Source organism: Oncorhynchus mykiss, chromosome 11 (assembly GCF_057628025.1).
Source record: "Oncorhynchus mykiss isolate SJ-2025 chromosome 11, ASM5762802v1, whole genome shotgun sequence".
NCBI classification, from domain to species: domain Eukaryota; kingdom Metazoa; phylum Chordata; class Actinopteri; order Salmoniformes; family Salmonidae; genus Oncorhynchus; species Oncorhynchus mykiss.
The window spans coordinates 34305265-34322478 of NC_143032.1; the positions used below are offsets into that span (position 1 = coordinate 34305265).

General features: G+C 43.8%; 1 protein-coding gene across 1 annotated transcript in view; it reads left to right on the plus strand.

The window, feature by feature from the left end:
* Nucleotides 1-16232, plus strand: part of LOC110535601 (disks large-associated protein 1) — a 239260-nt gene extending 223028 nt beyond the window's left edge. The window contains exons 10-13 of the mRNA XM_036935331.2: nt 9716-10137; nt 13865-13956; nt 14533-14685; nt 15933-16232. Coding sequence (XP_036791226.1) covers nt 9716-10137; nt 13865-13956; nt 14533-14685; nt 15933-16151 — 886 coding nt within the window. The 3' untranslated portion in view covers nt 16152-16232. The remainder of the gene's footprint in view (nt 1-9715; nt 10138-13864; nt 13957-14532; nt 14686-15932) is intronic.
* Nucleotides 16233-17214: the final 982 nt, after the last annotated feature.

Genomic DNA, 17214 nt, shown 5'->3' on the forward strand with positions numbered 1-17214 from the left:
AAATGTTGTGTGCACGAACAGCCGGAAAAACCATTGCCGAAGACCAAAACAAATAAAAAGATTGTCATAATATATGCACAAACTGTTTCCGAACTGTTTCGGATGAGGACACCTTAGGAACCTCTGTACTCCTATAGGGCTGGCCTATAGCATGCCAATTGGCCACTTCATTGGACAACTGCCCTGACTGATTTACACGGAGCATTTGCATGGGCTGGAAGTTATGGGAACATTCCTGGTTCCTGGAGTTGTGTAAAAATATGTCACGCAGCAGGCAGTTGTGTCAGTGTTTCTGCCTGCGTAACGTAACTCCCATTCACTCTACACAGTAACCCCTCTGTTAGTCAGAGCTGAGGGGAGATGACCAATTTAGAGACTGCACTGGATGCAGTAATCTGATTTCATAATGTAAACAGAACATGGTCGGGAATCAAAGAGCCCAGTCTCAACCTACCAAGGTCATTTCCAGAACTGCAGTTTCAGAGTCAGAGGCAGGAATCTGTGTTTCATCCCAAATAGCCTCCTATTCCCTATATTGCTACTTTTGACCAGAGCCCTATGGCTAGGCCTATGGGCCCTGTGTCAAATGTAGTGCACTTACATAGGGAATAGGGTGCCATTTGGGATGCAGGAATCTGGAATGGTTTTTCCTTAAAGAGCTTTCCTCAGCTGCCTAGCCAAGTATAGAAAAGGAGGCACACCTCCAAGCAGCCAAGGCAAATATTAACTCCGGTAGACACTTCCACTAGTCCAGTGGCACAGGGGTTTAATGTCACACATGTGCCTTCCCTTGGTGTATTTTTGAGTGTGTGTTTTTGTTTGTGCATGTTTGATTTTGTGCATATTTAGGTGTGTGTGTTCTGTGTGCGCGTGTTATGGTGCATCTTTCTATTTGTGTGCGTGCGTGTGTGTGTGTGCGTGCGTGTGTGTGTTGCGTGTGTGTGCGTGTGCATGTGCGTGTGTGTGTATGTGTGTGTGCATGTCCCAGCAAGGCAGAGTTGGTCCTGGGAGGTCTGGATCTGGGCTGATTGCCCCTATACACTAGATTCCCAGACGGTGAGAGTGCATTTCTCCTGTGGCCCTGCCCCACTCACAATAAATCTGTGTGTGTGTGCGCGCGCGTGTGTGTGTGGGGTCATAACCTTACCTCAGTGTTTGAACTGGGCTTAAGCCTGCCAAACTGAGAGGGAGTGGAGGGGAGCAGTAAAATATAAGAACACTACAAACAACCTGGCTGCCTTTTAAAGACATCTGTCAACCGCCTGCTAAGACAAGTTTACGTTGTCTAATGTAAATTATCATCAATAATCTCACTCTATGATTATATCATTAACACATCCTGTATGAACTGAAAAATGTCCTTAAAAATAAAAACATAATATTATGAGTTTAGACAATGTTCAGGTTCCTTAACTGTACAAGTGTACCAAGTTTCATACTTTTATGATAAAGTGAATGATTTGTTTTACATACCGCCTGGACGACAAGTATACCGATTCCAATCTCATTTATAATCCTCACTTAAATGACAGATACTCTACGAAGGTGTTCCAACTTATGTCCTGGGCCCGTACATTCCATATGATGAACTCATTCCAAGATGGCGGCATATGGGTTAGGTGAAGGTTGGAGTTTGTTTCCACAGCTGGCTTTGCAGTAACTGGTAACATGGAATGTGGGTGTGTGTGTATGGTCTATGGTGGTCTTAAACCATTCGGTCCTCAATCCACATTGACCGTCTTGAAAAGTCAGTCAGAGACGATCAGACCTACTGCTTTATGGTCATGTTAAGGAGGACAAAGGGACAAAGACACAGGCTGAATCCCTAATGGCTCCCTATTCCCTACCAGGAGCCAAAAAGTAGTGCCCTGTAAAGAGAATAGGGTGCCATTTGGAATACACCCATGACATGTAAGCTCCATTAAAATGCCTTGTACCCCTAGTCCTACACTCTTAGAAAAAAAAGGTGCTAAGTAGAACCATTACTGGGTTCTTCGGTTCCTAGAACCCTCTATGAAGGATCCTACCCCCAACCCTTTTATCTTTGGATGGTTCTTCCTAGAACCCTCTATGAAGGATCCTACCAATAACCCTTTAATCTTTGGATGGTTCTTCCTAGAACCCTCTATGAAGGATCCTACCAATAACCCTTTAATCTTTGGATGGTTCTTCCTAGAACCCTCTATTATGAGCAGTTCCACCAGCCATATATATATATATATGTATATATATACAGTGCTGTGAAAAAGTATTTGCTTTGCCCCCCCCTCCAGATTTCTTATGGTGGTGGTAGTGTGATGCTCTGGGGCTGCCTTGCAGCTTCAGGATCTGGACAACTTGCTGTGATTTACGGAACCATGAATTCTGCTCTCTACCAAATAATCCTGAAGGAGAATGTCCGGCCATTAGTTGGGGACCTCAAACTGAAAGCGCACTTGGGTTCTGCATTTGGACAATGATACACCAGCAAGTCCACCTCTGAATGGATAAAAAATATATATATAAGGTTTTGGAGTGGCCTAGTCTGTGGCGTGACCTTAGAAAGGAGGTTCATGCTCGAAAAACCTCCAATGTGGCTGAATTAAAACAATTCTGCAATGAAGAGTGGACCAAAATTCCTCCACAGCGATGCGAAAGACTCATTGCCAGTTATCGCAAATGCTTGATTGCAGTTGTTGCTGCTGAGGGTGGCACAACCAGTTATTAGGTTTAGGAGCCAATTACTTTCTCACATAGGGCCATGAAGGTTCGGATAGCTTTTTTCCCTTAATAAATAAAATCATCACTTAAAAACTGCGTTTTGTGTTAACTTGGGTTATCTTCGTGTAATATTAACATTTGTTTGATGATCTGAAACATTTAAGTGTGACAAATGTGCAAATAAATAAGAAATCAGGAAGGGGGCAAACCTTTTCACAGAACTGTAAATACTGTATATGGTTCTATGTAGAACCCTTATTGCCTTCCAAAGAACCCTTCTTGCCTTCCAAATACTCATAAAACAGCCAGTTCTTAGGATGTTAAAGGTTCTTGGTAGAACCCTTTGCCTTGTCTTCCGAAAGGGTTCTTCTGAACAAAATGGTTCTGGGTAGAACCCTATCACTCAGCAAATTATTAATGTTTTTTAAACGGAACCTTTATTTAACTAGGCAATTCAGTTAAGAAGAAATTCATAGTTACAATGACAGCCTACACCAGCCAAACCTGAACAACACTGGGTCAATTGTGCTCTGCCCTATGATACTCCCAATCACAGCTGGTTGTGATAGAGCCTGGACTTGAACCAGGGTGTCTGTAGTTACGCCTCTAGCACTGAGATGTGGTGCCTTAGACCACTCCTCCACTTGAGAGTCCTAAAAAACCCATTTGGTACCCACTTTTTTCTAAGAGTGTAGTGATAACTTTTACTAATAGGTTTTAGCTATTAGCATCGTTCTAGACTTAGGCTTTGAGGAAGCTTTCCCAAATTGTGTTAATTCAGCTTTTCCATGTTTAGAGGGGTGGTGTGCGCACATCCCTAAAAGCTTTCCCCCGGTTCTGGACCTGAGTGGATAACGTAGAGCAAAAAGTAAATCCCCACACTGCTCCCAAAGTGTTTAATAAAACTGGGACAACTTTGTGACCCAAACTGGGATTCAGCTTATCTAGACTTAGCCTGAACAGACTAAAACAAGAAAACTATATCTTATAATTAAGGAGTTCTACTGTGGCCACAATCCAGACTGACAAAGTCATCCGGTCTTGGAGCAGCTTTTCTCCCAGTTGGAGAGCAGAGCAGGCCTCACTTAATCACTGAAGTGATTTACCAGGACCTATGAAGGACTCCACCAGACTGCACTGTAACAAGGGTCCCGTGAAAGACTCCACCAGACTGCACTGTAACAAGGCCCCGTGAAGGACTCCACCAGACTGCACTCTAACAAGGCCCCGTGAAGGACTCCACCAGACTGCACTGTAACAAGGGCCCCGTGAAGGACTCCACCAGACTGCACTGTAACAAGGGCCCTGTGAAGGACTCCACCAGACTGCACTGTAACAAGGGCCCCATGAAGGACTCCACCAGACTGCACTGTAACAAGGGCCCCGTGAAGGACTCCACCAGACTGCACTGTAACAAGGGCCCCATGAAGGACTCCATCAGACTGCACTGTAACAAGGGCCCCATGAAGGACTCCACCAGACTGCACTGTAACAAGGGCCCCGTGAAGGACTCCACCAGACTGCACTGTAACAAGACCCTCTTTTGCTTTGGTCTTTTATCTTCTCCCCCCTATCTCTTTCTCCCCTTCTCCATCTCCCTCTCTCTTTCTATTGCTCTCTCTGTCTCTGTCCCTCCCTCTCTTTCCCTCCTTCACACCCCGCCCCATCTCTCTCTCTCTCTCCCTCTCTCAATTAAATTCTATTCAAGGGGCTTCATTGGCATGGGAAACATGTGTTAACATTGCCAAAGCAAGTGTGGGTGATATTATACAAAAGTGAAATAAACAATACAAATTAACAGTAAACATTACACATACAGAAGTTTCAAAAGAATAAAGACATTACAAATGTCATATTATTTATATATACAGTGTTGGAACAATGTACAAATGGTTAAAGTACACAAGGGAAAATAAAAAAGCATAAATATGGGATGTATTTACAATGGTGTTTGTTCTTCAATTGTTGCCTTAGGAAGTGCAGCTCAGTTTACACCTCATTTTGTGGGCAGTGTGCATATAGCCTGTCTTCTCTTGAGAGCCATGTCTGCCTACGGCGGCCTTTCTTAATAGCAAGGCTATGCTCACTGAGTCTGTACATAGTCAACGCTTTCCTTAAGTTTACTCTCTGTTTAGGGCCAAATAGCATTCTAGTTTGCTCTGTTTTTTTGTTAATTCTTTCCAATGTGTAAAGTAATTATCTTTTTGCTTTCTCATGATTTGGTTGGGTCTAATTGTGCTGCTGTCCTGGGGCTCTGTGGGGTGTGTTTGTGTTTGTGAACAGCTTGCTTAGGGGACCTTATGGAAGGTTTGGGAATCGCTTCCTTTTAGGTGGTTGTAGAATTTAACAGCTCTTTTCTGGATTTGATAATTAGTGGGTATCGGCTTAATTCTGCTCTGCATGCTTTATTTGGTGTTCTACGTTGTAAACAGAGGACATTTTTGCAGAATTCTGCATGCAGTCTCAATTTGGTGTTTGTCCCATTTTGTGAATTCTTGGTTGGTGAGCAGGCCCCAGAGCTCACAGCCATAAAGGGCAATGGGTTCTATGACTGATTCAAGTATTTTTAGCCAGATCCTAATTGGTATGTTGAATTTTATGTTCCTTTTGATGGCATAGAATGCCCTTCTTGCCTTGTCTCTCAGATCGTTCACAGCTTTGTGGAAGTTACCTGTGGAGCTGATGTTTAGGCCAAGGTATGTATCGTTTTTTGTGTGCTCTAGGGTAACGGTGTCTAGATGGAATTTGTATTTGTGGTCCTGGCGACTGGACCTTTTTGGAACATCATTATTTTGGTCTTACTGAGATTTACTGTCAGGGCCCAGGTCTGGCAGAATCTGTGCAGAATATCTAGGTGTTGCTGTAGGCCCTCCTTGGTTGGTGACAGAAGCACCAGATCATCAGCAAACAGTAGGGTGCTGCAGACTGTTCTAGTGCCCTTGCCAATTCGTTGATATATATATGTTGAAGAGGGTGGGCTGCATCCCTGTCTCACCCAACGGCCCTGTGGAAAAAAAGTGTGTGGTTTTTGCCAATTTTAACCGCAGACTTGTTGTTTGTGTACATGGATTTTATAATGTCGTATGTTTTTCCCCCAACACCACTTTCCATCAATTAGCATAACAGACCCCCATGCCAAATTGATTTTTTATTTAAATCAACGATGCATGAGAAGACTTTGCCTTTGTTTTGTTTGTTTGTTTGTCAATTAGGGTGTGCTGGGTGAATATGTGGTCTGTGGTACGATAATTTGGTAAGAAGCCAATTTGACGTTTTCTCAGTACATTGTTTTCATTGAGAAAATGTACAAGTCTGCTGTTAATGATAATGCAAAGGATTTTCCTAAGGTTGCTGTTGACGCATATCCCTCGGTAGTTATTGGGGTCAAATTTGTCTCCAAATGATGCCAGAGCTAAGGATGATGTTAACAAGTTTAAATATAGCCAATTGAAATTTGTTGTCTGTATATTTTATCATTTCATTGAGGATACCATCAACACCACAGGCCTTTTTGGGTTGGAGGGTTTTTATTTTGTCCTTGTAGTTCATTCAAGGTAATAGGAGAATCCAGTGGTTTCTGGTAGTCTTTAATAGTTGATTCTAAGATGTGTATTTGATCATGTATATGTTTTTGCAGTTTATTCTTTGTGGTCTAAGACACTGTATCTCAGTGCAAGAGGCGTCACTGCAGTACCTGGTTCTAATCCAGGCTGCATCACATCCGGTCGTGATTGGGAGTCCCATAGGGTGGCGCACAATTGGCCCAGCGTCGGGGTAGGCCGTCATTGTAAATAAGAATTTGTTCCTAACCTCTCTGGGATATGTGGGACGGTAGCGTCCCACCTCACCAACAGCCAGTGAAAGTGCAGGGCGCCAAATTCAAAACAACAAAAATCTCATAATTAAAATTCCTCAAGCATACAAGTATTTTACACCATTTTAAAGATACAATTCTCATTAATCCAGCCACAGTGTCTGATTTCAAAAAGGCTTTACAGCGAAAGCACCACAAGGATTATTTTAGGTCACCACCAACTCACAGAAAAACACAGCCATGTTTCCAGCTCATAGGACGTCATGTTACACAATACATGTATGTTTTGTTCGATAAAGTGCATATTTATATCAAAAAATCTAATTTTACATTGGCGCGTTACATTCAGTAGTTCTAAAACATACGTGATTTTGCAGAGAGCCACATCAATTTACAGAAATAGTCATCATAAATGTTGATGAAAATAAAACTGTTATACATGGAATTAGAGATATACTTCTCCTTAATGCAACCGCTGTGTCAGATTTCAAAAAAACTTAATGGAAAAAGCAAACCATCCAATAATCTGAGTACAGCGTTCAGACAACAAAGCAGCCAAAAAGATATCCGTCATATTGTGTAGTCAACATTAGTCAGAAATAACATTATAAATATTCACTTACCTTTGATGATCTTCATCAGAATGCACTCCCAGGAATCCCAGTTCCACAATAAATGTTTGTTTTATTCGATACAGTTCATCATTTATGTCCAAATAGCTTCTTTTGTTAGGGCGTTTGGTAAACAAATCCAAAAGCACGCGTTCAAGTCCAGCCGAACGTCGGACGAAAAGTTCAAAAAGTTCCGTTACAGCCCGTAGAAACTTGTCAAACTAAGTATAGAATCAATCTTTAGGATGTTTTTATCATAAATCTTCAATACTGTTCCAACCGGAGAATTCCTATGTCTGTAGAAAAGCAATGGAACGAGAGCTAACTCTCTCACGTCACAAGCCTGTGGCACTCTGCCAGACACCTGGCTCAATCCCCTCTCATTCAGCCCCCCTTCATAGTAGAAGCCTCAAACAAAGTTCTAAAGACTATTGACATTTAGTGGAAGCTTTAGGAAGTGCAATATGACCCCATTTACACTGTATATTGGAATGGCAAAGAGTTGAAAAACTACAAACTTCAGATTTCCCACTTCCTGGTTGGATTTTTCTCAGGTTTTCGCCTGCCATATGAGTTCTGTTATACTCACAGACATCATTCAAACAGTTTTAGAAACTTCAGAGTGTTTTCTATCCAATACTACTAATAATATGCATATATTAGCATCTGTGACAGGCTAGCAGGCAGTTTACTCTGGGCACCTTATTCATCTAAGCTACTCAATACTGCCCCCCTGTTACCAAGAAGTTAACTGTCTTACATAGTTAAATAAAGGCTAAATAAATAAAAATATAGAGCCAAAAAGATTGGAGAAGGTGGTTTACCCATACACCCATACATCTCCGTTTTGGATAGATAACTCTTCATTTGATGTTTGGTTAGAGTCTATTGATTCTTCAATTACATTGAGCTGATTTCTTATGTGCTGTTCCTTCTTTTTCCATAGTGTATTTATATATTGTTTTAGTGATTCACCATAGTGAAGTCGTAGGCTGAGGTTTTCTGGGTCTCTATGTCTTTGGTTGGACAGGTTTCTCAATTTCTTTCTTAGGTTTTTGCATTCTTCATCAAACCATTGACATTGTTGTTAATTTTCTGCGGTTTTCTGTTTGACATTTTTAGATTTGATAGGGAAGCTGAGAGGTCAAATATACCTTTTAGATTTTCTACTGCCAAGTTTAGACCTTCACTATTACAGTGGAACGTTTTGTCCAGGAAGTTGTCTAAAAGGGATTGAATTTGTTGTTGCCTAAACCTTCTTTTGGTAGGTTTCCACACTACATTCCTTCCATCTATAGCATTTCTAAATATTACTCAGTTCCTTTGGCTTTGATGCCTCATGATTGAGTATTGCTCTGTTCAAGTAGACTGTGATATTGTTGTGATCTGATAGGGGTGTCAGTGGGCTGTTTGTGAACACTCAGAGAGACTGACTGTGAACACTACATATCTCGCTCCCTCCCTCTCCTCAGTCAGTCAATATGGGTTGTGTTTGGCCTTACCCCTCACTGCCCTGACACAGACAGGAAGTTGTTAGGAGGGAGCTGCTATAAAGCAGGCTGAGATCATTATGACTGCACACCTGCTCAGAGGACAGCTACTCTTTAACTGCTGCAAGCACATACACACACACACACACACACACACACACACACACACACACACACACACACACACACACACACACACACACACACACACACACACACACACACACACACACACACACACATCCAGGGCTGGTACAACTCCACTGTGAGTGTCTTTGATCTCTCCGGGGTCCCCTCCCCTCTTGTTCTCTGTTCGCGGAAGAGCGTGATGAATGGTGCAGAGGTGGAATAGATGAATGGGTGAAGGAAGAGAGACTGACCGGAGATGTGAGGCAGATGGATGGAGCGACTTCTGGGTCTGTATGTGTGTCACCCTGTGGGCAGGTCATTTCGGTGTGTCCGTGCTATACTGTTTGTGTGTGTGTGTGTGTGTGTGTGGGTGTGGGTGTGTGTGTCCTGCTGTAGTCCGCTGGTGTCTCTGCTTGCTGACTGTCCACTCATTGTGCATTCAGTTGGCACCTCTCTCTCTATCACTCACCATGCCTCTGGCCTCTCATTCATCACTCTGATGGTGGTGGGATGCTGTATAGAACCAGCCAAGTGTGTGTGTGTGTGTGTGTGTGTGTGTGTGTGTGTGTGTGCGTGTTTTGAAAATATGTTATTTGCGTACAAGTGTGTGACTTTGTGCTAGTGTGTTGGCACGTTGCTCTGAGAGACTTGGCAATGGGAGTGTTACAGGGGCACAAAGCCTCCCGAACCAATTCAAAAGCTTCACCCCAAGCTGTACAGTGTGGCCCTGAGGGTGAGTATGTGTGTTATCTCTGAGACTCAGCCCTGCAGCAGGACAGGGGGACTGATGAGACCATGCTCCATTGCCTCTGAATCAGCCAAGTGACCAAACGCTCCCATGACATTCCTCCCAAACACCCCACACCTGGCTGATCTGATCTGGGATCTTTGTTAATATACTACGCCTGCATGTCTTCTACTAGCCCCACATTTTCTAACATCTGACCTTAGATCTGTGGTTCTCTCTCCAGTTACCACAGGATGACCAGGTCCAACAGTGTGACCACGGCGGTCCAGGCCGATCTAGACGACCCTGACTACTATCCCGTCGACGCTCCAGAGATGGCGATGCGCCACTCGGCCACCATGCCCCGTCAGTTCTCCCGGGACTCCGCCACCTCCACCGTCTCCATCCAGGGCTCGGGCAACCACTATCACGCCCTGACTGTGGAGGAGTACGGCGAGGTGGGTGTCGACCCATCCATCCTGCCCCCACCCGACCCCTGGATGGACCAAGTGGAGGGCCCAATGGAGGTGGTGGAGGGGAGGGGGTCGTTGTGTCCCAGGGACGGGCGCTGGTTCCTCAAGCTGCTGCAGGCCGAGATGGAGCGCATGGAGGGCTGGTGCAGACAGATGGAGCAGGAAGAGATGGAGAACGAGCTGCCGGACGAGAGTGAGTGGTGGCTACACACCTCGAGAATATTCCGCTGAATATATGGAAACTGGTGCAGAAGTTGGGTTGGGGTTCAGTAGAATCACTAACACTTCTCTGCATTTGTGCTTTTTGGTGGTGTTGGTGCATGGTGTGTGAAGGTTATATCCAGTGGTGTAAAGTACTTAAGTAAAAATACTTTAAAGTACTACTTAAGTTGTTTTTTGTGGTATCTGTACTTTACTTTACTATTTATATTTTTGCCAACTTTTACTTTTACGTCACTACATTTCTAATGAAAATAATGTACTTTTTACTCCATACATTTCCCCTGACACCCAAAATGACTTGTTACATTTTGACAGGAAAATGGTCCAATTCACACACTTATCAAGAGAACATCCCTGGTCCTCTCTTCTGCCTCTGATCTGATGGACTCACTAAACACAAATGCTTAGTTTATAAATATGTCTAAGTGTTGGAGCGTGCCCCTGACTATCCGTCAAAAAAAGAAGAAAATTGTGCCTTCTCCTTTGCTTAATGTAAGGAATTTGAAATGGTTTATACTTTTACTTTTGATACTTATGTACATTTTAGTAATTCCATTTACTTTTGATACTTAAGTATATTTAAAACCAAATACTTTTAGACTTTTACTCAAGTAGTATTTTACTGGGTGACTTTCACTTTTACTTGAGTCATTTTCTATTAAAGGTATCTTTACTTTTACTCAAGTATGATAATTGAGTATTTTTTCACCACTGGTTATATCCATTGTTTTCCCTCTCTCTGTATCCCTGCGTTTTTTCCCTCCTCCCCTCTCTATGTCTGTGTCCTCCAAATGACCCAACAGACTTAGTAGACAGAGTGAAATTGTCTGAGTACCAAATGGCACCCTATTCCCAAGATAATGCACTACTTTTGACCGAGGCCCGATAGGGCTCAGTTCAAACGTAGTGCACTACATAGGGAATAGGGTGCCATTTGGGACACACTGGGTATTCATGGCAGCTGGCCACACTACCTGCTTGTTGCCTGCTATCTCCTCTGCCGACTTACCAGGCATAGTTATCAATAGGGAGCCAGCTGGGTCCCACCACACATCTGTGCTGTACAGTAAAATGGCCTTTCACAGCCACGCTCAATAGGGGTTTTCATTCTCAAACTCACTTAATGATATCGTTCAAGGCTACTGCCAGCACCATAGCTCCAGATTGACAGCCCTACACTGACACTATCTGCATCCCAAATAACACCCTGTTTACTTTCTTTTGACCAGGGGGAATATGGTACTGTAGGGTTCTGGTCAAAAGTAATACTCTATAGGGAATAGGGTGCCATTTGGGGTGCATTCTCAGAATAGCCCAATGTGGTAGCCTTTGTACAACTAGAATACTACTCCTTAGGTTTGTCCCTAGTGACATAAATGTTTTCTTCATTTAGACTTGTACTGCATTGGGCTAAATCAGGGTCACACACAGTGTTTCTTGGTAGTCTTAAACAAATCTACTCTGAAACAAAAGCAAGTACAGACTACACACATAGTTATGGGCTTTAAAAAAATGAGACACTTTGAACCATTTCAGATATAGAGTTGAAATGCATTACATTTTGAGTTTGCATCCGAATAGTATATGTATATACTGAACAAAAATGTAAACGCAACATGTAAGGTGTTGATACCATGTTGCGTTTATGAGTTGAAATAAACGATCCCAGAAATGCGCAGTTTTCAAAAAATTTGTGCACAAATTTCTTTACATCCGTATCGAGTGAGCATTTCTCCTTTGACAATATAATCCATCCACCTGACAGGTGTGGCATGTCAAGAGCTGATTAAACAGCATGATCATTACACAATCGCACCTTGTGCTGGGGCAATAAACCACACCGAACGCACTGCAACTGCCTCTGCAATGCAATTCTACAAGCCACATCCGGCTTCTTCACCTGCGGGATTGTCTGAGACCAGCAACCAGACAGCTGATGAAACTGTGGGTTTGCACAACCGAATAATTTCTGCACAAACTGCCAGAAACCATCTAAGGAAAGCTCATCTGTATTTATCGTCCTCACCAGGGTCTTGACCTTGACGTAACCAACTTCAGTGGGCAAATGTTCACCTTCGATGGCCATTGTTAAACTGGAGAATTGTGATCTTCACAGATGAATCCCGGGTTTCAACTTTACCGGGCAGATAGCAGATAGCGTGTATTTCGTCAACGTTGTGAACAGAGTGCCCCATGGTGGCGGTGAGGTTAGGGTATGGACAGGCATAAGCTAAGCATAACGAACACAATTGCATTTTATCAATGCCAATTTGAATGCACAGAGATACAGTGACGAGATCCTGAGGCCCATTGTCGTGCCATTCATCTTCCGCCATCAACTCATGTTTCAGCATGATAATGCACAGCCCCATTTTGTAAGAATCTGTACCCAATTCCTGGAAACTGAAAATGTCCCAGTTCTGGCCTGCATACTCACCAGACATGTCACCCATTGAGCATGTTTGGGATGCTCTGGATCAACGTGTAAGACAATGTCTTCCACTTCCCACCAATATCCATCAACTTTGCACATCCATTGAAGAGGAGTGGGACAACATTCCACAGGCCAACATCAACAGCCTGATCAGCCTGACTAACTCTATGTGAAGGAAATAGTGTCGTGCCGCCTAGAAGCATATAGTGGTCACACCAGATACTGACTTTTTTCAGATTTTTCTGTTTTCTGATCCATGCCCCTGTAACAGTATAACTTTAGACCGTCTCCTCCCCCATACCCGGGCGCGAACCAGGGACCATCTGCACACAACAGTCACTACAAAAAACAACAGTCACCCACGAAGCATCGTTACCCATCGCTCCACAAAAGCCGCGGCCCTTGCAGAGCAAGGGGAACAACTACTTCAAGGTCTCAGAGCAAGTGACGTCACCATTTGAAACGCTATTTAGCGCGCACCACCGCTACTAAGCTAGCCATTTCACATCCGTTACACCCCTACCTTTTTTTGTAAGATATCTGTGACCAACAGATCTGTATTCCCAGTCATGTGGAATCCATAGATTAGGGCGTAACAAATGTATTTAAATTGACTGATTTCCTTATATCTGTAACTCAGGAAAATCTTTGAAATTGTTGCATGTTGCGTTTATATTTTTGTTCAGTGTGCACCACAGAAGACTGAAATATAGAAAGTACAGAAAATAATGATAAATGTTGATTAATTACGAAATTATGAGAAATAATAATAACATTCCACCCATGAGGCCATTAGAGGGCGCTTTGGTAATTTGACTGCAGGAAAGGGCTACGGCTAATGCATTATTTCTGATGGGGAGAACACAGCGTTATGTGAGGGTGGTGAACTTTGGCACGTCTGCTGATCAGCCCTTGTGTAAGGATTCTGCAGTGAATTTCCTCCCTCTGACATGTAAGTCGAGGTTGTGTATTGAGACGGTAGGCACTCTCAAAGCATGGCGGGGGCGTTGTTTATTTGATGTGTAGGATAAACACTCCCCCTTTCATCTAATCTCACAGTTTAGGTTCCCAGTTCCCACTCTCCACATATTTATAGCCTTGCACTCATCAAAGGCAAAGTCTGTGTGACTCCAAGGTTATTTAACTTAAGATTGATGTCTGACTGTCTGTGTGTGTGTGTGTGTGTGTGTGTGTGTGTGTGTGTGTGTGTGTGTGTGTGTGTGTGTGTGTGTGTGTGTGTGTGTGTGTGTGTGACTTTCCGCAGTCCTGGGGAAGATCCGCAGTGCAGTAGGCAGCGCCCAGCTGCTCATGTCTCAGAAGTTCCAGCAGTTTCGGGAGCTGTGTGAGGAGAACCTGGTATGTAATACACATACACACCAATCTTAAATCACTCTACTGCGTCAGCAGGCCCTTCATAGCCAACTGTCACATAATGAGATGATCTATACAAGCTTATAATTGACCCTCAGTGTCAAACAAAACACCGCTATGGTTGCAAATTCTAAATAGGATTCTAGTCGAGCACCACTCAAAGCATACTGACCTTGAAGTGTGGAGATACAAGGTGAAATAGTCCCACACCAGTATGCTGATGACATACGGATGGGGAAATGAGAGTGGTTACAACCCTGTCCTGACTAAGTGTGTGTGTTTGTGTGTGTGTGTGTGTCTGTGTGGGTGCGTACATGCGTGTGTGTGTGTGTGTGTGTGTGTGTGGGGGGGGGGGTACGTACATGCGTGTGTGTGTGTGTGTGTGTGTGTGTGTGTCTGTGTGGGTGCGTACATGCGTGTGTGTGTGGGTGTGTGTGTGTGTGTGTGTGTGTGTGTGGGTGCGTACATGCGTGTGTGTGTGTGTGTGTGTCTGTGTGGGTGCGAGCGCATGCGTGCGTGTGTGTGTGTGTGTGTGTGTGTGTGTGTGTGTGTGTCTCTCAGAACCCCAATGCCAACCCCAGGCCCATCTCCCAGGATCTGGCTGGTTTCTGGGACATGCTGCAGCTGTCCATCGAGAACATCAGCCTAAAGTTTGATGAGCTGCACCAACTCAAAGCCAACAACTGGAGACCGCTGGACCCCCCCGTGATAAAGGTACCACTCAATGTAGTAGACCATATAGGCCAGATCCACCTTAAAGGGATAGTTCCCCCAAATTACAAAATGCAATATTGTTTATAATGTAAGCAATGTTGTAATTGGGTGACCTATCCCTTTAAGTCTGGACGTAATCTAATACAATGGAATGGTGTTTTTGTCCTGGATGCTTCTACTTTCATTGTTGCTGAATATGATTAACGTACGTAGATTTTAGTTCAATGTAGCATAAGGTGTTGTAATGCATGTAAAAGGATTGTTGTAATGTTGTGTGATAACCTGCCTGACGTGACTGCATGACTGCTGTGTTTTTTTATTTTTTTATTTTTTTGTTTTGTTGTTGACAGTGAGCTGGATTGTTGAGAAGTCACTCTACCTGCCATGCACCGTCGGGCCTCGCTGACCTTGCTGGCCACTCTTACCCCACGCACACCCCACGCCTACCTTCTGCCTGCGTACTCTCACAAAATGGCCACAGCCATCACCACCCACATGAACAAATACAACAGTTTACTATAGAATACCACAGTACTTACTGTAGAAATCTGTAGTAAACTGTAGTATACTGTAGAATACTATATTACACACTGTAGTATCCCTTGATCATGTGTAGTACTTACTATAGAATGTTGTAGTATACTGTAGAATAATAGAGTAAATACTACAGTATTATCCACACAAAAAAAAACACTGTAGTAAATAGTTATAAGTTATAGAAAAGAGCAGAGGTTATGAATTATCCATTCAGATCCCAGTCCTACCTACCTAGAGGTTATGGGAATTTGCTCTTTTTGTAATTCTCAAGGAGATTTCCTGAAGGAGAAAGTCTCCACTTCTATATTAAAGAAAACTACACTAAATACTACAGAAATGTCTGCAAAAACACTACAGTAAATACTACAGTATACTACAATCTGCAAAAACGCTACATGAATTACTCTTTTATTTTCCTGCTGTAGTAAATACTACAGTGTACTACAGTAAAGTCAGCAAAAACACTACAGCAAATACAATGGTATTTATAGTATGCTATAGTATTTTTTCATGTGGGCACCAACCATAACCTCACTCTCGTGAACCATGTTGCATGCTCTCACACCATGCAAGCTACAACAAACTGCTGATGTCATGTCAGTCATGCATTCTTTAACCTCCACACAAAATGGCTGCCGTTGTGCCCCTACTGCCAGAGGCACAGAAGATGGCCTCTAACTGTAGTTGTCTGTCCTCCCCCGTCCATCCAGGAGAGACGGTTCGCCCCTCCAGTGCCAAAGAAGCCCCACAGGGGCCATCCTCCCCTGGCAAGGGACCGTTCTCTGGAGAGCTCTGTTAGACAGCGGCTGGAGGCTCGCAAACGTCTGCTGGCCGCCAAGCGGGCCCTCGCGGTCCGACAGAGCTCTGTCACCGAGAGCACAGCAGACAGTATTGAGATCTACATCCCCGAGGCCCAGACCAGACTATGAGACACACACAGATAGAGACAGAGACCCTCCCACCCACCCTCCCACACACACACACACACACACACACACACACACACACACACACGCACCTACAATGGTGCACGCAAACACCCACACAGGCACACACAGCACTGAATGGCAAGGGTAGGGTGCTTGTAATATAATCACATCTTTATTTACTTCAACAAAAGAGGGGGGACGGTCACAGCTCTATAGTTGAGTGAGAATACTGTATATTTATGATTTTTTATCCTCTCCATTTGATCCTCTCCGTTGAACTTTCAGCTTTGACGTAGCTCCCCCCCCCACCCCCCCCCCCCCCCCCCCCACTCCTCACTCCCAGCGATGTTTCTTCTTGTGATGTCAACTCTTCTTAACGATATTCCACCAACCAAGTGACCTGTTGTCACCCAAACAACAGGTATACCAGTACCACAGCATTGAGGCATAATGTATAATGTTTCTGATTCATTGGAAAAGAAGGAAAGTTACTGAGGGAGGGGTAGTGTACCAGTGGGTCTAGACGGAGTGCTGTCAGGGCACACTAGCTAATCCTGTTGGGTGTCAGAAAGCCTGAGACAGCAACTGTGTCCCACATGACACCCTACTTCTTAAATAGAGCACTGTTTTTGTGCACTACCTAGTGCACAAAAACAATAACTACCTAGGGGGTTATTTGAGACACAGCCAGCCTCTCTACTCTGGTGACCCTGGGTGAGGCTGCTACTGTGACTCACAGCACAATAACAGCAGACAATAGGGAAACTCAGTCTCTTTCCCCCTGTGGGATACTACTGTCACGGGGTTCACAACACACACACACACACACACACACGCACACACACACACATACGCATGCATGTACACTCATTTGAGGTAACTTACCTAAACCTGTTTGAATTGTTAGGGAGAACACCTGAGACATGTCTAAAACCTTCCGGAGACATAAGAGACATCGACAGAATGTAGCAGCGACCATTGAAACTGTTTCAAATGTTTCAATTAGGATTCAATCCTAACTTCGATTTAAGTCATGTTTTCACTTAGTCATGCATTGATGTCA